Source organism: Numida meleagris, chromosome 1 (genome assembly GCF_002078875.1).
Source record: "Numida meleagris isolate 19003 breed g44 Domestic line chromosome 1, NumMel1.0, whole genome shotgun sequence".
Classification (NCBI taxonomy): Eukaryota; Metazoa; Chordata; class Aves; order Galliformes; family Numididae; genus Numida; species Numida meleagris.
In genome coordinates this window covers 170,938,195-170,960,722 of record NC_034409.1, presented here as the reverse complement: position 1 = coordinate 170,960,722, position 22,528 = coordinate 170,938,195, and the positions used below count along the sequence as shown (strand labels likewise).

The 22,528-nt window shown below is 35.0% G+C and overlaps 1 protein-coding gene across 12 annotated transcripts in view; it reads left to right on the top strand.

Annotated features, from left to right (window-relative positions):
* NBEA (neurobeachin) overlaps window positions 1-22,528 on the top strand; it is a 486,663-nt gene that overhangs the window by 383,904 nt on the left and 80,231 nt on the right. For all 12 annotated transcript variants that reach the window (XM_021377858.1, XM_021377912.1, XM_021377833.1 and 9 more), the window contains 3 exons: window positions 87-189; window positions 6,648-6,763; window positions 15,930-16,042. In XM_021377858.1, the coding sequence (XP_021233533.1) occupies window positions 87-189; window positions 6,648-6,763; window positions 15,930-16,042 (332 nt within the window). The remainder of the gene's footprint in view (window positions 1-86; window positions 190-6,647; window positions 6,764-15,929; window positions 16,043-22,528) is intronic.

Genomic DNA, 22,528 nt, shown 5'->3' with positions numbered 1-22,528 from the left:
TTTCTAAATAAAATCCAAAAAGTATTTTAATACATGCTGGTGCAGATAGAGAGTTTACTTGTCCTTATTTTCTCTTCTTCATTTAGCTTCTGTTATGTTTAATTTTCCTGACCAAGCAACAGTGAAAAAAGTTGTGTACAGCTTACCACGTGTTGGAGTAGGAACCAGCTATGGTTTGCCACAAGCCAGGTAATGTGACTAAAATAGTTTGTATATTCTGTGTTTACTGTATTATATACATGATATCTATATCCTTGTCAATACTAAAATGGTATTCCTGTCTTGAAATTCCATATTTTCTTTTGTAAGGGTAGTTTGAGAAACAGTACTCTTTACTTAATATGTGTTCTGTTATTGTAGAATGGAAATAAAAGTATTCTAAATTGGATTTTGCATTCTTTAAAGGAAATACACACCTCTTAGTGAAGGACCAGAATAAAACTTGTATCTTATCTCTTCAAAGTCTAGTTTTCAGTCAGATTTTATAAGTATATGCACAAATGATCATCCTTGCTGTGACTATAATGAAGAATATTGAAGTAAACTTGACTAGTTTACTGAATGAAAATTATTTTGTTGTATACCTTCATCATATTATTCATCAGTATAGTGGCTATTTTGAACTCTATAAATTCCTTCTATTCATTAGTTTAACTAGTTATTCTTCCTCCATTTCCAAAATTAATGATCTACATTTTGGAAAAGATCAATTGAAGTTCAGTTTTACAGATTTTCACTTACCATGGACAACTACAGTCTTCATTTGCTGTCTCATCAATATCAAATTAACCTATGATCAGAAATAAGACCCCTAATTGTCAGATCCTACTTGAGAAAAGCATTCATATTTCAGTGTTGGGTAAGGTGGTCTTTATGTGTACCTTACTGATCTGGGGTTAAATATCTTGCTGCTATTTTTTGTTTTGTTTAAAAGTGTCTGTTCAAACCTAAAATGATCTTTAAGGGTGCATAACCAGAAGTCTAGTGAATGCTTTTTAGATTCAGAATGAATTTCTATTCAAAATCAAATAAAAATAAGTATAAGAGAGAGAATAGACAGCAGGAAATTCAAAAAATATGGTGCCTTGGGTTCAGATCTCAGTTTGGCTTGGCTTGGCCAGAAGCCAGTGACTTAATCATCAGTGTGCTATCTGGGATGTGTCTTTCTCTTTCTTTAACTCATTTTCTACAGACTAAAAATCCACATTTTCCTTGTTTTATCCCAGTGCAGAGCGTGGAAATACTGTGTAATGTCAAAGCATTTGTAGGATTGGATAACTATTTCTTTTCCAGATGAACATCATTCCCCGTCATGAGCTCAAGAGTCTCATGATGCCTAAGTCTTGATCTCCTGAATGTGATGAAATCCTTAGGCAGACTGCCAAGTTTCTCAAGTTTTCACTGAGATCAAGGGGAAGTTGAGGCATCTCTTTGGAAGGTGCATCTTGTTAGCATTTGCATCGCTCTTCCAAAAGCTCAAATTAAAAGAATTGCTGTCTCTAAATGGAAAGTAATAGCGTTCTTTCCTGAAGGGAAAAAAAAAAAAAGGCCATATGTTCTGGAACAAACAAAATGCAAATGAATCAATCAGAATTCCATATCTAATAGTGACTTTTTTTTACTTTTGAAATTCATATCCTTTGTGAATTATTCACTGAATAATTGTCTGGAAAAGTTTGTTGATATATAATTATTGAGAAAAGTTCCTGCTTCAATATTATGTGCAATTATTTCCATATTTTTTTATTACAGTTCAATTTGAATCAAAAATGGGCTTGTTAGCCTTCAGAATAAATCTGGCATGTGGTAATTGTTTTTCCTTTTTGTTTTTGTGTTATCACTCTATGATTTATGCACCATAAAAGACCCTTTAATCATGGCTTTTCCTTTACTTCTGTCTGCATACCCTTTATGTCTACAGTAGGACTGCAGTGAAGTAACTGAGGGAAAATCTGGCTCAATAACCATATTAACTACAGTTAATATTTTGTTTATACTACAATATAGTTTCCTTTCCCATTAATATGTTGGCTCCAGAATGCTGGTATGGGTTTTTAAAAATATGCTTATTTATTTGTATCACAAATGTAAACAGAAATTATGGTGAGTAGCCAGCATCTACTCAGGGTGCTGCTACACTGAGTAAAACATCATTATATGTTATGCCCAGTTTTTCAGATTAAACTGTACTTTAAAATATTTTAACAAAAGCAGAACTTTCTAGAGGTTTTGCTTAAATTCCTTAGTTTTATTTTCTCACTGATAGTACTTTTAAACTGTACAATTAATTACATTATCATAAAGAATTGCAATTCAAGATGGAAATTGTCTGAAGGAGTTATGAAGCAACTATGTGTATTTTAAGTGTGTTTCTATCTTCATGGAGAAATCCTGTGACTAGCAAAGATGAAAAAAATATTTATGATCTAATAATACAGAGAAATAGAAGCAGGCAAACTGGTATTTCTTCTTAAGACTGTTACAGAGCAACCATTTTGAGCAAATCTCCAGTTTGCCTCTGCTACCAGTCCTTACCTTTGACTATCTAATGCTTTTATTCAACAAAGCATTCAATCTATGCTCAAAGTCACAGAGAAATAATTATGTCCTTAAAATCAGTCACATGTTGAAGTGCTTGGTAATAAATGAAATTTCATTGTTCCTAAATATGCTGCACTGATTGTAGTTTCCTTATGACCTTGTCATAGGATACAACTGGGCAGACAATATAACCCCTTTTATTTAACTTATTTCTTCAGCTCTACATAGGAAAGTAATATCCTCAGTTTTACAACACTGTTAGCAGACTATGTTTTAGGGTTTAACAATTCAGATGCAATTTACTTATGCAGTTTTATTAACGTCGCAGCCTAGAAAACAAGCATGAGCTGCCAGTGGTTTTGTGAGCATACAGAGATCAAAGAAATGGTAAAGATACAATTACAATATCATACTTCACCATTATACAAGTGCTAGCACCTCTCAATGAATTTCTGTGGGCCATTACTGCTTTAGATAAAATAATAGCTTCAATTATTATTATAGTAGATAAATACAAATGATAATAATAGAATCATAGAATTATCAAGGTTGGAAAAAACCTCCAAGATCATCCAGTCCAACTGTCCACCTATGACCAATATTTCCCGCTAAACCATGTATCTCGGTACAACATCTAAATGTTTCTGGAACACCTCCAGGGACAGTGACTCCACCACCACCCTGGGCAGCCCATTCCAGCACCCGACCACTCTCAGAGAAGAAATTTTCCTAGTATCTGTTACTGAACTCCGGCGACCCTTTTTGTATTACCCTTGCACGCAAAGAACCTAAACCTGGTTCTGGCCAAATACCACACATAGCATCAATATGATATGCAGTAAAATGGCGTTTATTGGTAAAAGCTACAGAACTATATAGTATTTCTTATCTTTTTACTAGACTGTTCCAGAAGCTCACACGGGCTCCTGGCCAATCATATTGAATCTCCCGCTTCTGACCTCTTACTTCCAAAAAGCCATATACGGGGTTGTTATACACCTTGTTATGAAAACAAAGAAGGACAGCCTCTCCTTCTTACAACACGGGTTCAAGTAAAGTAGGTGAACCAATAGAGAGCGAAACGGGGAAGGGCCTTCCGCGTTACAGCCCGAATGCCTCGTAACACACCTGTTACAACAAATATCCAACCTGAACCTCCCCTGGTGCAACTTGAGGCCATTCCCTCTAGTCCTATCACTAGTTACATGGGAGAAGAGGCTGACCTGCACCTCACCATAACCTCCTTTCACGCAGTTGTAGAGAGCGATAAGGTCTCCCCTGAGCCTTCTCTTCTCCAGACTGAGCCATCCCAGTTTGCTCAGCCACTCCCCATAAGATTTGTGCTCCAGATCTCTCACCAGCATTGATGCCTTTCTCTGGACACACTCCAGGGCCTCAGTGTCTTTCTTGTAATGAGGGGTCCAAAACTAAGTACAGTACTTAAGATGCGGCCTCACCAGAGCTGAGTATAGAGGGATAATAATGTTTCTTGCTGAAGGAAAACATAATTTAACTGGTTTGGTAACCATGCTTAACATGCACTCAGCACTGTCACTTATTCTGCATCAGTAGGTTTGTGATGGATTTCCAAGTCTGGTTCTATATGTTGGGTTTTTGGAAGGTACACGGTTGGGAAATTATTTGATCTCACTAAAGCATAAAAACACTTTTAGAGCTTTGACTGAAAGCAAATATTGATGAGTTTCTTGCTAGAAGCCAGTGGCTTTCCCAGGCCTTTTATTTGTTCTATATAGGAACAACATAAAAGAAAACATCATGCAGGTGCTACAATTGTAACGAGGTACCTAAGGATTCTTTCTATCAAGTTGGATTGTAGCTAAGTTAAAAGTGATTGTGAAAGGGGATCTGATCATGCTCCATGTGTGAGATAGAGAACATCCCTTCCCTGAACAAAACATCATGAAGTATTTAGTAAACATAGTAAAAGCAAATAAAACTTGGAAAATTGGATTATCCCATCAGAGGGTCTTCTGCAGCTTCCATTTTGAAGAGGTATTTCATAGTTCTCCAGAAGTAAAGGAACTACATTCGTTGTTGCATCTTCTCATTTCTGATGGTATACAGAAACAGAGGAATTGTTTGATCAAAGGTAGAATAATTCAGCAAGACACAAAACAGTGGGTCTTTCTGTGTTAACTGAAACAAGCAGGTGTGGAACCAATTTATTGCACATATTTTTTTCCAGTCTCTGCTGAAATAACTACAAATCTTTCAAACATTTTAGAAAACAAATAAGGAGCTTTTTCAGTATAATTTGATTTTGTAGAGAGTTCACCTAAATTAGACTTTCAAATGTGAAGCAGTTAACAGTTCATAGATTCTTGAGACTGATAGATTGCAGGTGAAGTCAAAAAGCACATTCTAAGTTATACTGATGCATATATTTTTGTTTCATTGTGAGAGAAACAGAAATTCTATGACAGAAATGCTTTGTAAATTTAACTCTTTAGTACTTTTATTTCTGTATTTATTAATTTGTGTGCAGCATTAGTCATAGTTTACTGGGAACAATAAAACTTTGAGAGTTCCACTGTAAAACTGTTATTCAGTGAAGTACAATATAAAGTGTGATTACATTCAGATAGTTCTTAAGATAGATCATTCAGAAGAATCATAATAGAAACAAAATATTGGCAGTATCTTCTGTGTACTAGCAGAGTGTATGTACAATTGTCTGGCAAGGCCTTATGTACTGCAGTTTTGAGTAAATATAGAGATTTTTAAAAAAATGAAGAAGAAAAAGAAGAGGAAAGCACACGTACACTCACATGGTCATTTTTATATGCCTAATTTGTGAGCGTAACTATAGCAGACATTCACAGCCTAGACATTGACATTTTAGACATATGAAGACATATAATTGTGATAACTGTTCATTCCAATTGCATGCCAATAGTCATCCTTTTAACTGGAAGTAGGGTGTAGTGCATGTATAGAAGTATATGCATATATCTTTATAAGTAGGCGTTCGACATTTTTGTAATTGCTACCTGATTTGACACCTTGAATGCGACTTTGTTTTAAGAGAATACTCAGCATTCAGAGCCCTGAAATAGTGCACTTAATATGTCTAGGAGGCATCTGAAAGCTGAAACATCAGATGTCCCTAGTTAGTCTTAGCAAACTTTATATACAGGGTATTAAATTCATGAATAGGATAAACTCTGATGATTTGTTTAGAAAAAAACAACAACGTATAAACATTTTCTCTATTTTGATCAATTTACAACATGTATGTTTCTGTAAAAAAAAGTATTTGAGGAGATGAAATTTTTCTCCTTTCAAATATTTTCCTTGTCCCTTTTCAGCAAAGACTGTTTTCTTTGGAAATTAATTGTGATCAATGAAGCTATCTCTGCTTGTTACAGATTTTTTTGGCACAGTAGTTTGGTTCTTTCTCCCTTATGTGGTCATCTAATTTATTGAAAATGTGTGGAAATTAAATATCTCAGAAACTTCTATTTCTTTTCCCAGTTTCAATGAAATGTAATTCAGAAGGTATTGCGGAGAGACGGGCAGGTAGACATGTGAGCAGATAACTGAATGAACCTGGATTTTTTCAGAAACCAGGCTAAAGTCAGAAATCTTGGAGATTAGTGGATTATAGGAGTAGATCATGGCTAACTGACTATGGAGAAGGCACACAAATTGTGGAGTAAATACTTTTAGCCCATGTGCTGGAAATATATGGAACTTTAATATCTATCACTCACCTTAATGAACTTATCTCAACATGTCCTTTTGGAACAGGGAAATGGCATGCCTCTTTTATTCCTGCTGGACAGCACAGGCACCAAGAGGTCTGCAGTTCCTTTTACTTCCACTTCTTTTAACCAGATTCAGAACAAAATAAACCACAAAACACATTCTTCTGAATTATGATAGTGTTGTAGTTCTGGTAAAATAAAATAGAGATCTTAATTTTAGTAATTTCTCAAGTAAGGGATATAGTGTCTTCTTGACTTCATTAAATGGAATAAAAAAACCTCTAAGAGAATCTGAAATACATCACACTAATAATGTTGTTCTATGTTATAACTTTAATGATGCTCTTAAAATAATCATTCTTTAAATGTATTTTGTAGGAGAATCTCTCTGGCCACTCCCAGACAGCTTTATAAATCCTCCAACATGACTCAGCGCTGGCAAAGACGAGAGATATCTAACTTTGAATACTTGATGTTCCTCAACACTATAGCAGGTAAAGTTTCTGACTCTTAATCCTTCAAAATTTGTTTATGTTTGTGAAAGTCTTAGGCACCGTGACTTGATAGGATACATTTATCCCTCTGGAATTCAGCTGCAGGTTTATGATAGATTCTGAAATACACACATTAAATTTTCTCAGAAAATGCACAACCTATCACCAAGGCTTTAGATTCATGTATTGTTGTGGAGGCTGTTCCTTGCTCTCCTTCTGCCATTTCCTCTGCTGACAGCTTTGTCTGAAGCTTTATTAGAGTCAACAAACCCTTGCCAGAGAATGTCTGGAAATAATAATGGGAAAATGTAATTTCGCTACTTCATCATTCTCAGCAACAGCAACAAGACAGCAGAATAACAAAAGTATTCTGCCTAGTACAGATGTCACCTGGATTGTGGTATGATTAGATTACAGCATCTTTTCTCATTTAGTTCTTTGAACTGGAATATAATATCAGATTAGGTATTTAAAATGAGAAATAACTGCCACAGACATCCATTCATTACTGGCAAAAGAAGGGTTTTTCTGGCAATTGTTATTAATTAAACTTTCACTATTTTTTCCTTTCACCTTTCTCTTTTCTATCTATTAACTTAGGCAGTGCTTTTAAATGTGAGAAGCAGCAATTTTCTACACCATATACGAAGATTTCTAGGAGATAGTTTATTGTTAAGATTCCTCCCTTTAGCACACATACTGCTTATCATCCTGCCTGTCGAGAGGCTTCCTCAGACATTTCCCTCCAGTGAGCTTTAATTTGAAGCCCAAATTAAATCCCACCAGGCTCCACATCTCATATTCTTACTTGGTCCTGACTTTCCTGCTTGAGGTTATCCTCTGGCCGGACAGAAGACAAATGTAAGTGCAAAACCCCATGGTATCACCCAAATGCCCATTACTGTGACCAGTCTGAGCAGAGTCACCACATTCTTCCCAGTAGGACAGTGGCAGAATTCAGCAGCTGTCAAACTCACTTTCTTTAAACCTTTAGGCTTTTGCTTCTGTGTTTATACGGTAGTCATCTTCTGTGCATCCAGGCTCACAGGTGTTAATAAATGTGTCATCAGATTATCCCAGTGTGATACAGAAGTGTTACTGATGAATGGCTGAGAATCTCAGGGCATGTTTACCTTGTGCAGTGGAGTACAAAGCAGCATCCCTGAAGCTACCAGAGACCTGGGCTGGAAAGTTTGTATGGTGCAGTTGCATGCAGGCACACCAGCCTGGCTTCTGAGGATTACAGCCACAGTCAACACAGATCTCTGCCTAAGGAAGGAGCCCTGTGGAACGTTTATTACCTCTGGCACCGGGCCATGAGAATGCTGCTATCCTGCCTCTGGACACTGGCTGCTTCCAGCCACTCCATATCTCTCACACATCTGCTGCCCTTCTGGTTTTTAAGAATTTCAGGCAGAGCCTCATAGGCTTCCTGCCCATGTCACCCAAACTTGGAGGGCTTGCTGGAGAGCTGGAAGTTATCTAAGTCCTCTCAGCCTCCATCCAATGCATTATCAACAAAACTGCCCTTGTAATTTCCTTTTCATATATTTGGTTCTTCTTTAAGCAGTGTGTCTAAACTCTTTAATGAGAAGAGACAAGAGCTGAGCCCTTTTTTGATAAATGACTTTTCATTTTTAATCAGTTTAAAAACTCCAAGGTCATTTATTTTTAGGTACATCACCAGTGCATCAAAACCTGAAGACATCATTATGCTTGAATTCAATTAGGAATTGCAGTGATACTTACAACAGAGTATCCATCAATAAACAAGCTTCAGCCTGAAGGGATCCCATCAGGGTATCTCAGAGGTCTCAAGAAAAATGTTTTTTTTTTTTTTTGTTGTTGTTATTCCTTTTTTGGTATAGTGCTGCTGGGAAAGCTTTATAGACAAACACCTGGGTGGTCACATAAAACAAGTTTTTCTTAATGTCATCTCGTATTACTCATCTGTTTTACAAAAGTGTAGACTTCCACATGCATTCCAAGTTTCATGGTTTGGAGGGCTACCGACATATTTTCTTACTTTTCTCTGTGAGCTTCTGTTGCCTTTGAAAAAGCTTACAGCAACTTGGTCAGTACCTTGGTAGTGTCTTTCGATGACTCGACACATCTACCTTCTGGCAGATTTTTTGTTATCATTCTCTTACTGTTAAACTTCTGTTGTTCATGTAATCTCATTGCTGTTAATTGTATAAACTCACTTGCTCAATACAACAGCATTACGTGCCATATCTGTCAATTGTTTCAGCAAGACATGATTAAATTCAAATTTGAACTTTGGTAAAAGCCATATTTCCAAAAGACAGGGAGGTAAACTTGAGTCTCCAGGGAAACTTTTCCTCGTCACAAGGAATATCACTTATTCTGATTGATGTTTCAAACCCATCTGTATTGCCAAGCATTCGCAAGTGGGTCCTTTCCAGTCTATATAATTTCTGTCCTGTCTTCATTGTCCAAGGTAGGTAGCAGTCATCATGTTAGGTGGGGTAGAATCTATCACTGTACCCTCTCAAAAGATTTTTGAAGGATATAAAAAGGAAAGTGAGACTCTTGAGTGCTTTTCTTGTCTGAGAGTGTTTCAGTACTTGGTGAACATTTTTGAAAAAAAGAAAAAAGTGAACCTTTTTTCAGTGTTTGAGACTATGAACATAGACAAATAGATTTCAGTTGCTAAAATTATAACACCTGTCTTCAGTGATGCTATCCCATAGAATCTCATGATGTTTTGTTTGAAAATTAGAATAAAATTTACTTATAATAGCTGAACTTCCTGCCAACTACATGCATACAGACAAAATATGAAAAACTTAAGAACTTTAATCCTGGCTGAAACCCAATATGCAATTCTACACATCAATAAACTTCTTTTTCCACTTTGGAAGAAGCTCTAAAATTTTTGATGGAAGCAAAAATTCAGAAAATTAGTTTTTGAAAGGGCAACCTATTTCTGTAGCTGAAGTACTCCCTTCATCTAGGAAACTGGCTTCCCAGAATGTATGAAAAACAAAAGGTATTGCAAAGAATCTCATTGTAAACTTTCTGACAAGAAAGAAATCCACCATAATAGAGTGTGCATGAACTCCATGGCCAATGACAGTGAGAAAAGTTCCAAAACTTAAATAAATCAGAAAACCTAGAAGTTCTCACAGATACAAGCTGTTTCCTGGCTTCACCGTCACTGTACTTGCAAGGCCTGAGATCTATGAATCTACAAGTTCAAGAGCTATGAGGCAGTCTGAGTGACACCACTGCTTTTACACCTGTATTTCTTTGAATCTTCTGTTGAAAAGCATTTCTCTAAAATATTTACCTGTCCAGGAATAGGAATTTTTTGATGAAGCACTAAAAATCTGTGAATCTCTACCAGAAATACTTACAAGACTAGAAGCAGAGTGCCCATACTGCATGGTGACCCTATATTGAAAGCTTTGGAACTGATAAGTGTCCAGGTATATCTGTGATACACAGAAGCAAATTCCTATGTGTGCTGTAGACACTACCTTTGGCACTCAGAAGAAAATTCAATATTTCTTATTTCATACACAAACATAAGGTATTGAATATATTCATTACATCCTTTGCCACATAAAGACATGATGTATGATTTCTTTCTTGCTTTTCCAAATACACTTATAATTACACTTTTTTTTAAGTGAGATCCCATAAGAAATATTCCCTTAAAAGATACAACGTCTTTGCTAGTAATTGGTTGTATAGACAGTGATGGCCTTGTTTTGGACTAGAAATTTTTGTCTAAACAGCATAATCTTGTTTAATAATATCATTGGTTTTAGCCATTGAGAAATATGTGCACCTTAATTTTTAATTCATCTTGTCACGTAGCTCTTACTGGCTTATTCAGCATATCTGAGCCAAAGCATAGTCACTTATCAAAAGTAGATGTTTTCCACTGAAGAAATGTAGATTATTTGCTGCTAAGTGACAAATAGGTCCCTTTGTCATTTTTTTCTTTTCTTCCAAATAAGTAGAGATCCACTAACAAAGTTTAGTACTCCTTTTTTTTTGCCAGTTTTAGTAGCTTCCTTTCTTCTTAAGTGCTAACTGGCCTCTAGTCCTTTACAAAACAATAAGAAGCGATTCATACTTTCTTGTGCTCCTTTTCTGAAATTAATTATTCAAGAAGCAGCAGTATTGGAAAAGTCATTCAGAAGAGAGGTTTTTAATACCAACTCATTTTGCTTATTTGTGACAGGCAGCTGGGTCTTTTCCCACAGTAAGCCCTTTGCCTGCTTGTTAATGCTGCTAATCATACAAACTTGGTTGATCCCAGTAGAACAGAACTACTGAAATAACGACAATAATCTGTCCTTATATCTCTTAATTATGTTTGTCCTAACAAACATGGCCCCTGTGTAGCCTGTAAGTTCTTAATCAATGTTTAAAATACTGAAGTGTCCTCTTGGAAAAATCCGTCTTTCTATAACTTTTTAAAAACTTTATATCACCCTCTTAGCACCTCTGAAACATAGCTTACCTTCATTTTCAGCTTAACTGTTTCTATTGTGATCTCTTCTCATGACTCAGAAACTGTCTAATTCTATCATAATTTCTTTCCCTGGATCATTTCTTATGCAAGGATATGATTCACATCACTTGTGCTAGACTCATGTCTTATTGCAAATTCAATTCATATTTTCTCTTTCTACATTTTCAAAACTCACTATAGTCTTGTTTCAACCTGTTTCACTGGTCCTCTAGCCAACTATTTTCTCATCTCTCTATTCTTTTTCTAAGGTCTCCACCTCTTCCATGCCCTCTATGCTGACTTGACCGTATTTCATCATGTTTACAGCCCTGTTTTTTTCCTTTTTTTCCCAAAGGTAAACACTGCACTCTGCTACTTATCAATCAGTCTCAGTGTTATACTCTCCATGCCCCTGGTTTTTGTCGTGGCTGTGTAGACATAAGCCTTCCAGGCCACCTTCCCCCTCCTCCTATCTATTCTCTTCCCTGAATGCTTTGGGTGATAGAGGGACCATGAAATTTTTATTATTCTCACTTACAAAATTATTGAAAAAGTGTTTAAAAGTAATCCCACTGCAGCAAATGAAAGACCGAGGAAAAGAAGTAATTCTCTGTTTGCAGTGCCCACTATTCTAGGTAGAAATCTAGTTTTGAAATCTACTTCCCAATATTTAACTGATTTCTGATGCTTTTTTCTTTTCAACCTGTAGTGTATTAAATATGTGTTTGCATTTGTATTTATTGCAATTTTAATTCTTTTAAATCCTACCTGCCACATCTCTTGAAAGAACTGGAGAATAATTATATCCATGATTTTTTAAAGTCGTTTCTTGTAGTGGAAAAGGATTATTTTTTAAGGTTTGTGGAAGAAAATGACATCTTCAGTCAGGTAATAAATTCAGATGAACTTCTTCTCCCTCCTTTTTTTTTTTTTTTTTTTTTTTTGCCTGTTTAGCATTTTCCACTTTTTTACTCTGTGATGTACAAGCCCTCACTGGTTAATTATGTATATATTTAGCTACTGCATGTGTTGGGCTTATTATTGTCATCTAATTAGATGTAACTCAAACTACTTGCTTCTAGAAAAATCATTAAAAATTCTTTCCTAATGACCTAGAGATGACAAAATGTCTGTAAAGTGTGAAGAAGCAGACAAGCACAGGAACATCGCTCTTAAAGAGTGTTAATCCAGATGCTGCAATCATCTAATTAAACAATATTTTGCTGTCATTAACATTTTCACCAAGGAATTGCAGTTATAATTTCTTTGTCAGCTGTCTCTGGCTCACTTTACCTTCAAAACTAAAGTGCCATATAAAAACGTTAAATTGGATGGTTTAATTAAAAAGTTTTTTTTTAATGAAGAAACATATCCAGTTATTCTGAGAACTCATTTACTATGCCTCAGTTTTATTGTTCAAGTAGATTAGTGTCAGAGGCTTGCAATATTTAATATTCACCCTTTAATATTAATCTCTGTAAGCCTACTTGGTAAGAAATCTGAAGCTTCAAAAAAGGTATAGTGACTACCAATAGTAGTACACGTTGATGTTTTATATTTATTTAGCTAAAGGAAAAAAAAAAGATTTTTGCTGGAAGCATCATGCAATTAAAGAGATGGCTAACTCTATTAATCTGCTGACTTTTTACTCTGAAAATGACCATTAAAAAGTCAGAAATGATCAAGAAAACATTCCTAATAAAGTTAAACCACTAATATTTATGCATGTTTAGAACTATGGATTTGTAATTCCATTACAGCCCTAGACCACTGTCCTCCACTCTGAGAAGCATAGATGTGTGGTCCTATCTCATCGTGTGCATTTGGTCTCCTTTCACAATTTAAACTAGGGTTCATCTTCCTGAATCCCTTTTATTTGTTGATATTAAAAAGAAAATTGTCAAATGAAGACAAATGACAAACTTTTTCACTAAACAACTTGATGGTTTTTCTTAGTAGTTAATCTCATCATATGATAAATATTGAAGGAGGAGGGAAGTAAATATTTTATTTAGTTTATTTAGATATGGTGATATTCTCAAACACACAGTCAGAAGTGCTATGTAGTATGTAGCTTATCCTGTCCAAACCGCAAGATAATCTTCTTCAAATTATTTCTCAGTGTGGATTTTTTTTTAAAGCACACAAGTTTCTGCTAACATGGAGCTAATTCCACATGACAATTTTTTCATGTGACTGTACTTTAAGTAACCTGTCAGAACCGCGCAGCAAAGGAGAACTCATGCATGTCAGCTAGGTTTGGGATTGTTTTTTTCTTGCACTATGCACTTGTCTGTGATTTTCCCATGTGAAATTGGAACAGAAAGCCAAAATCTCATTGATGGAATATTTGAATTGAGATGAAGTGAATGAAATAAATATTGAAATTAAATGAGATCTCAACATAAAAAATATCAATTTAGAAATGGAGAGTGATTTTGGATAATCCTAAATTTTCTTTTAATAATTTTGCAAAAGAATGTTCTCACCTTTACAGATATTTTTGCAAAGTATTTTCAAGATCTGTTTTAGTTACCATAAAAGCTTTTGATTTTGAAGAATCATCATTTTTTGCTTATGCTTTTATTAGACTATGCTCACCTCCGCCATTCTTTTCCTTGATCTCAAATTTCTTTTAGTCTGCTGTCTAAATAAATATAAATGATTCATGTAAGATAAATGTCACTGAATTATAGGTGAGATAAAAGTATACTGTAGTTAAAATTATTTCCTTATGTCTCAAACATTACGTGGACTTGTTCTTTTTTCTTATTGCATAACATTTTAGTAGAGAATTTGAGTATTTTAATCTCATTTATAGAACAGCAGTGTACAGAAACAGAGAGTTCAGAGGAAATCAAAAGGAAAATTTGTGTAAAATACTCTGTGTAAAATTATGCTTTTTTAAAACATTTTCTTTTGTGGAAACGTTTAAAAACTCTTCTGTTAACAGGATTCTTATAGAGAGAAAACATTTGTTGTACAAGGGTATACTTGTATAGAGGTCATATTTTATGAACCTTGTGATGATGTCAAGAAATGGTATAAATTGCATGTAATTAATCCCTTGCTAAAGCTGAAAGTAATACTCTGATTCGAAAGACACAGAAAAGGAGACTGACTTAGCTTACTTAAAGATTTATAAGAAAACAAACAAACAGAAAATTAGCGTTCTACCAGATATTACCTTTCCTTTTCTTCCTTACACGGATAAATTCTGCTTTATTTCCTGATTTAATTGATAATAACAACTCATTCAGTCCAACAACGGTTTTGCATTCATTCACTGTTGATAGAAGTATCTTCCCATCCACGTTCACTTGTATGTTGTACATAGTGCTGATACTGCTTTTTTAAATGTATATGCACTTAAATTACTTTTTTATACTCTTGTGGACATTTATGTTTTCAAAACACACAAACAACAATGCAAAATTGTTAACAATGCATACCTTTTCCAGCATGACTATGTATAAAATAGAAACACACTTCATGTTCATCAACTTTTATTGAAAAAATAAGGTGTTTGTAGAGCAGCATAAGTTTCATATTTCGTTAAAGCAGAGCTGATTTTTGTGTAGAATTGCAAATAGTACTCTGAACAAGGAAGTCTGTGTTTTCCTGTGCCAGTTTTTTTACCCCAGGAATCTGTCGAGAATCTGGAAGGAAGCAGTTAGTGAGACAGGGCTGTAAATCTGCTGCAGGACTGGGAATTGTTAACCTGGGTTATTTCAGTCTGCTAATTATATTATATAAATGCACTCACATATTTATTACTTGATTTTGTTTTTTAATACTCATGTTGCATATTGTGTGGTTTCTGGTAAATCAGTATGGTGGATGGTTCTGTACTGAGCAACTTCGTTTGTCTTATCAGTGAAATGTTAGACACTACTGAACAGCAGCTGACACAGAAGTAACAGCCTTTTCCAAACGCACTTTAGCTGGTGATGAACTCATAAGTTTCAATTCTCCTCAGTTGCAAGTTGTTCTTTTGAAACTCTACCTAAAGATGACTTTTGCATATTTGGGTTTCTGGGTTCTTAGTAAAGTTTCCTTCATTATGTTCGGAGAAAGTGGCCTGAGGCAGTCAGCACCATTTTTATAAGTGGTAAAATATATATATTTTTAAAAGTGACTAGGAAATAGTGATTAAGAAATAGTGTTAAAGTAAACATGTATTTTTCCATCTTCAATTCTGCAATTACAGTGAGTTTTCACCCATTCTTCAGTGGAAAAGCAATGTGGGGAGTAACAGAATAATATACTTCAGGACAGACCCAGATTTGCAGACCTCAAAGATAGCCTCTTGCTGTTGGACTCTCAATCTTTACCAGCCAATCATACTGCATACAGTTGATTGAAAAATGATATTCTAATAGTTTCACTTGTACTGTAAAAACAGCTTCATGGAAATAAAAAATAAGGTACTTATAGGCATATGGTGTTTTAAAATTGATATCGAAATACACTGTTCTCTTTATGTTATGATTTCTGTGTTGATTTTTGATTCAAGTGCATCTAAACAACTACTTTTGTCTGGTAGATTTATACCTCTTTCTGTCAAGCGGGGTGAATCAGGAGCATGCAATGCAACGAACGTAACTACTAGATTGTTTTTTAACTGGAAAAATTGATACCATTTCCTAATTCTTAAAACATTTTCTTTCTTAATAGGACGAACGTACAATGATCTGAACCAATACCCTGTATTTCCATGGGTCTTAACAAACTATGAATCTGAAGAGTTAGACCTGACCCTTCCGGGCAACTTCAGGGATCTTTCAAAGGTATGGTTCAACTCAGTTAAGGACATCTAGCCATTCTTTTTAGCAATAAATTTTCTTTTTATTTATATTCTGTTTAATAATAGGTCTTTATATTAAAGTAAAAAAAAAATTATGAATTAGAGTAATATTTTAGAATCATTTTATATTGAATCTCTACATTGTAATATTTATATGACCCTGACAGATCGTTTCAAACCTGTAAATCCTCAGTGCCTTTGACTTACAGTTCCTGGGTGCATCAGGCCACTTGATCTCACTAATTATCTCCCACGCTTCATGAAAACTGATCCTGTAGAAATAAAAAATTTGAACTAATTTTTCACTTTGTTGCAGGGGCTAGACTGTAGTAGCAGCACTTGTTTAATAATTATTCATTAGACAAGTACATATATGTTTTAGAATATGGACTATCTGATTCCTATTATTATTTGTGGGGTTTTTTTGTCCAATAAAATTTGGACAGTTAGTTCCTTATAATAATACAGTTCTTATTATGTATTTCTCTAATATCACCACACTGTGGTCTATATACCTAGATCTGCTACCCAACTTGTGCCACGAGGTTTATGAGAACATGTGTCCTGACCACGTATGGCAGAATCATCTAGGGGGGCTCTACTTTTGGTCATCTGGAAGAAGGACAGGAAATGGTTTGGATCTGAGTTTTGGGTAGAGTCTTTCCTGATACATATCAGCCAAGGTCATGCCTGTACTTTCTTACCGGCAAAGGCTTTACAACATCCCCAACACGAAGTATCTGCTGTATAGGCATGACAACTTCCTTGCATCCCATATTCCTTACATCTGTGGTTCCTTAGCCAGGAGACAGAAGTTGCTCGTGCACTTTGAGTAAGGGTCAAAACTGCAGAAGGCTGCCACTTGCTGGCTTTAGGAATGAGGCTGGAGAGAATAAAATGACCCTCAAGGGCATATGCTGCAGTCTCTGCATTATCTGCTTCTGTCAGGGATGAGAGTTTTTGGTGTTTCTGCCTTTAAGTCTGCTTTTCTTTCCTCCTTTTCCTGCAGAAATCTTGGGCAGATCTATCCCTCATTGATTATCCCATAGACTTTCATCCCTGCTGTACTTACAGTGCCTACAGATGTGTTTTGTAGCTGTTCCTTAAGGCCTGCTTTTTTGAGATTTCCACAATAATTTGAGTAGTACTTCATTGCAAAATAACAAGTAGAGGCATATTAAGTTTCCTCGCCCTTTTCTCCTGGGTAAATAAATAAGTTTGCTTTGTTATTTATTTATTTATTTATTTATTAAGAAATAGAAATCAAACTACATTAGCAATACGCCTCAAATGTAGACAAATTGGTTGAGACACTGTTTATGTTGTAAGAACATGTTTGCCTTTTCACAATATTACAGATGCACTTCACAAATGTGCTTTTCACTTATATAATACTATTGTAATGTATACCAGGAAGAATAAAAAAAAATCTGCAAACATGAAAAGCAATTGGCAATAATCTTGCATGGGTTCATTTGCTAGCATGTATAAAAATATATCTGTTTAAGAGTTATTAACCATGATAAACCTTTCATTAAGACCCTAACACTTTTCAAAATCTCTCTAATTCACTTCTTTCTAGTATGAATAGCAGTGTGTGTGGTAAAGTGCAACAAGATTAGACTGTGTCTCATGAGTCCTTCATTAGCTACTTGGTTTTGGTTGAATCCAAATTTTTATGGCAGCCTATTAAAGTATATAATTGCAACAGGAAGCACTGTGATAGCTGAGTAGATATGTTTTCCTCATGAGTTAGCAAAGACTCATTATGGAATTAGTGCTTGTACAGTTTATTAAGTATCATCGCAATACTGGTAATGCTCTCCTTTAAAAGGAAATGTAAAATCAAATCCCCATTTATTAGCTTTTTTCAGAATCCATGCAATGTGTGCAGCAGTATTTTGCTCAAGGAACTTTTCTTACCCAATTTGATAACTGCATCCTCGTATTAGAAAGCTACTTTTGGTTTCTTCTGGAAATATCTGGTTTTGGCCACTCTCAACAAACCTACACAGAAGTAGTTAAGCAGAGTGGTCTCCCCTTTCAGGCAAGATCTGGGCTGCATTTATTCCATGGATGTCTGAAAAAGCACATGTGCAATCTCTAAAGTGTTTTGGGAGCCCCAAGGATAAAAGGGGTGTAATTGTCATTTTTTTTCCAGTGTTTATTACAATGACATCTGATAGCAGTTCCTTAGGTTTTATTTCACAATGGTTTTAAAAGGAAATATAGATTAATGACTTTCTGTAAAAGGCAGTGTCCAGTTAGAATGAAATGCCATACTTATGTGCACCTCAGCTGTTACGCGTTACTTGCATCCTGTTTCAATTCATGCATTATCAGTAGAAATCTTAAAAATCAAATCCAACTTGAAGTATTTCCTTCACAATTCTATTTTAATTTTCATTCTTGTCCAATACCTGTAAGTAAGCTCCTTCTTTCCTCAATTGGGAAGTGAAGCCTGAGCAGCCTAGTGCTTAAAAACTAGAGCCAACAATTTATTATACACATTCTTGAAACTAAGTGTGCAACCAGATTTCAGTTAGACCTCTGGCGCAGGTACGCACAGTGTATTTTCCACAGGAGCTAGCTCCTTGTGTCACATTTTACAGTGCAGTGCTTTCCTGCAGATCTGATGGCAGCTCGGAACCCCCAGCTATGCTGCTGATGGAGAATATCTCCTTTGTCAGTTCTTGCCCTTCTGTCTTCCCACACGTTTGCCCTTCTTGGGTTTCAAAAAGCTTCTGTCCTTAATATTCAGCAATTAATATGCCTCAAACAATCTTTTAAAGCTAAAAGAATTCCAGCACTACTACATGCATGGTAAAAGCCCTCCAAAGCAGTGAAATTAAAAGTGATGTCATCCTATCATGTTTTGTTTTGTTTGTTTAAAACTTCTTTCATAGTTAACTATAGATACAAAATCTAACATTAATTACTTATTTGTCTATTATCACAAAAAGTTCATACCAAGCTCCAGCTGCCATTTGTGAGAACAGAATATATGTTTTTTGAAATATTTTAACCTGTGCTAGTCTTTCTGTATAAAATACTACACATCACCTTTGCATTTTCACAGATGCTAAGTGAATATAAAATATAAATGTAATTCATATGTTTTGTGGAAATGAAATTAGATATGTTTGGTTTGCCTATGATGTCAGTGACAGAATAAAACATATGCCTTTTGCATTTAATTCATATTTAAATATTTACATTTTGGCAAAGCAGTCTTGAGTATTTTACTTGTCCATTCCTTCTATTACATTTTATTCTGGCTTTATGTAACACTCCTTACTGTGGCACCTTTGCATCTCAATGTTGTTTTTTCTCTCAGAGCAATTATATTCAGGTATATTTAAACATTAGTCTAAAAATACCGATAACTTTTTCTTTGAAGTATTTGGAAATTCCCTTAACAAGAGTTTTTTTTTCTTTGTTTCCTTTTTTCTCCTTTTACTTAAAATTTGAGATTTAAAAAATAGGGCACATGGGCATTGAATGTGACGTAGCTGTAGGATATATTGGACTTTTCATCTGATTAGACAGTGTAGGCTCAAGTTTTATTCATTACATATACAAGGTTAAAGGTTATATTTATTGTTTGACAGGATGAAAAGCTAATGAAAGAGGCTGTCATAGATACATAGATTATCTTTTTACTATCAAACAACAAAGTGATCTGCTTATTTTCTTCTTTATTGAGATCTCATTTGCAAAAATACCTATGGTAGTAAACATTTTTACACAAAATGTATATGCAACCCCTACTGTACCTTGAATTTTTGGCTTATGTTTTCAACCAAAGTACTTAAGATGTGACACTGTTTGTGCAAAATTGTATGACTTTTACTCCTAAATTATACTGAAAGCATGAGTTTGACATGCAGCATTGTCCCTGCTCATTAAACTGTACATGGGAATTTCTCCTCATTTACTTCTAGTCATACATCCGGTTAAATAAAATGATTTCTTCACCAGGCAAAGTAATACTAGTATTGACATGTGTACGAGACATCACACACCCATTCACTGAGTGGAAAATTTATATTTTGTTAATATAGAAGGTGTTTGACTGACGGGTGGTGATAAGCATAACCACTTTTTCTTATTACTGTGCCATTTCAAGAAAAGGAAGTGATAAAGCCCCAAGGCTTCTAAATGTAATAATGCAAATGAATGCATTGAAGTGTGAATATTTCAAGGGAAACCACACTTAATACTTCCTAAAATGTGTATGCTATGGAATGGAGTTTAAGGATATCAAGAGCCACTCTCACTGGAAAAATTAAATCAGTTTCTGCAACTAAAACTTCTCTCGTTACCACATGCAACTCAACCATCAAAAGAAAAAATATTTTGTTTCTCATTTTGGTTGAGCCACACAACTAAACATTTCTTAAATAAAAAGTTAATTTACCAGGTGAAATTCTCATACTTTGAAAATGCCAGAAGTCTAATGTCAACTGATAGTTTTGAGATTGCCAAAGAAAAGCTGTTTTTAAATTTGGATAAAATTCAAATTTATTATGAACTTTAAGGTACCCTGCTGAGATGCCCTACTTAAAGGTTGGTGTTTGTTGTTGTTATTTAATAAAAAAAGCAAACATTCAGGAAAAGCACTCTGTATTCAGCTAAAGCCAAATAAACCCATACTCAAAATTCCATTTGTACCCAGCTACAGTTTTGTGCAGTGCATTAGAAAAAGAGATAAACAGATACGGTAGCTGGTGCATGAATTAGAGTCAAGATAAGCAACATATTTCAGTGGCCAGATAAATAGGATGCTGCATTAAGTTCTGCTCTCATGAGAGAATGTAGTTCTATGAAGATAGCTGGCAAAACAGTAAATATTACATGAGCTAGCATAACACGTCCAGTGGATATAAACACTTGATGTATTGACAATACACTGGTTCAAAGGCCAGATGTCTGAAGAGATTAGCCAGATAAAAAAAGAATGACATGAATAACAGTGTTTTTTTTAATGTTAAAGTAAATACTTACTTTATGTTTAAATGGAAAAAGAAGCATAAAATAAACAGCAACCTTTGGTACATCAGAAGTGAAATGAACAAATAGACATTGAAATAGTGGGAGTTGTTTTGCCTGGTTGTAAAAAAGAGTATATTATAAAAACTTTTTAGGAGAAGTTATATTATTCGGTAAGAGTCCTTGCACTTTTTAATTAAAAAATGTGAATGATGTAAAAAGCATTTTGTAAAACTTTATAGAAATCACTTTTTATTTAAGATTCAGAACAATTTGTTTCACTCAAATTTAATATCCATACTAGTCTTATTGTTAAGGTACTGGACTGAAAGTCAGCATATGGATTAACCTTTGTCTTTATACTTTTTGTGCAAGTCATTTTAACTAGTTTGTACAGTAAAGGCATCTCAGTGAAATGGAAATAAAATTATTTTCATCCATTATATGAAGATGGAGGGAACATTCCATATATAGAATTTATCAGCATTTTATAGCTATTGTATCAGATTAAAACTGTGTTAGTTGACTTTCTGGATTGAGAATGGCACTGAACAGCTATGAAAAATTCCAAATATATATCCTTTGAAAGAATAAAATCAGAAATGTCACATCCATACAATAAGGAAATGTTGAGTGACTACCTTTATATAGAAGTTACCATCTAGCAGTACACATGCCTTATCAAATTAGTTTAGTCTTTGCTGAAGAATGAAAAACTACTAAGGAAACTGGTGGTAGACTTCTCTGAATTTGCTCTGTACTTGCTATTTTATTTACTGAAGTTTCTTCTTGCAGAAAGTGTACATTAATTTGATGTACACAAACTGGTTAAGCAGCAAGACATTTAATTATACAATAAAATAAAAGAGAGAGATGGTCACTTTTTGTGCATTTTCACTGTGTACGATTTCCTATATCAGGAGAGATTAAGTTCATTCCATTATTGTGTGAAGTGTCTCATACAGCAAATCTCCATATCTACAATTATAAGGAGGGGCATCAGATGTTCCTTGTATTTTTTTTTGAGGCAGGCCAGAAAGAATGGATGTAATTCTGAATCAGAAGCTGCAAAGTTGCATGAGCGTGGTACTCCCAGCTCTCCTCTCTGGGCAGTGCTGCACTGAGACAACCATCTCTGCGTAATGAGTTTGTGTTTGCATGCCAGCTACTCTAGAGCTACCTGAGACTTCAAGCACACCTTTCTATTGCAAGCTGTAGTCATACCTAAGCAGTTTACCCAGGAATGCTAGAAATCTTTGTGGAATGGCAAAATTAACCCATATAGCCTGAATCCCAGGCTACCATCCAGATCACTTCTTCATCCAATCCATTATCTCCAGAGAAGTCAAGGTGGGACTTTCTAGCTGGAGACAATCTTTATCTCCCCTGTTTATTTCTCTCTTTTTTTCCTTCCTTCCTTCCTTCCTTCCTTCCTTCCTTCCTTCCTTCCTTCCTTCCTTCCTTCCTTCCTTCCTTC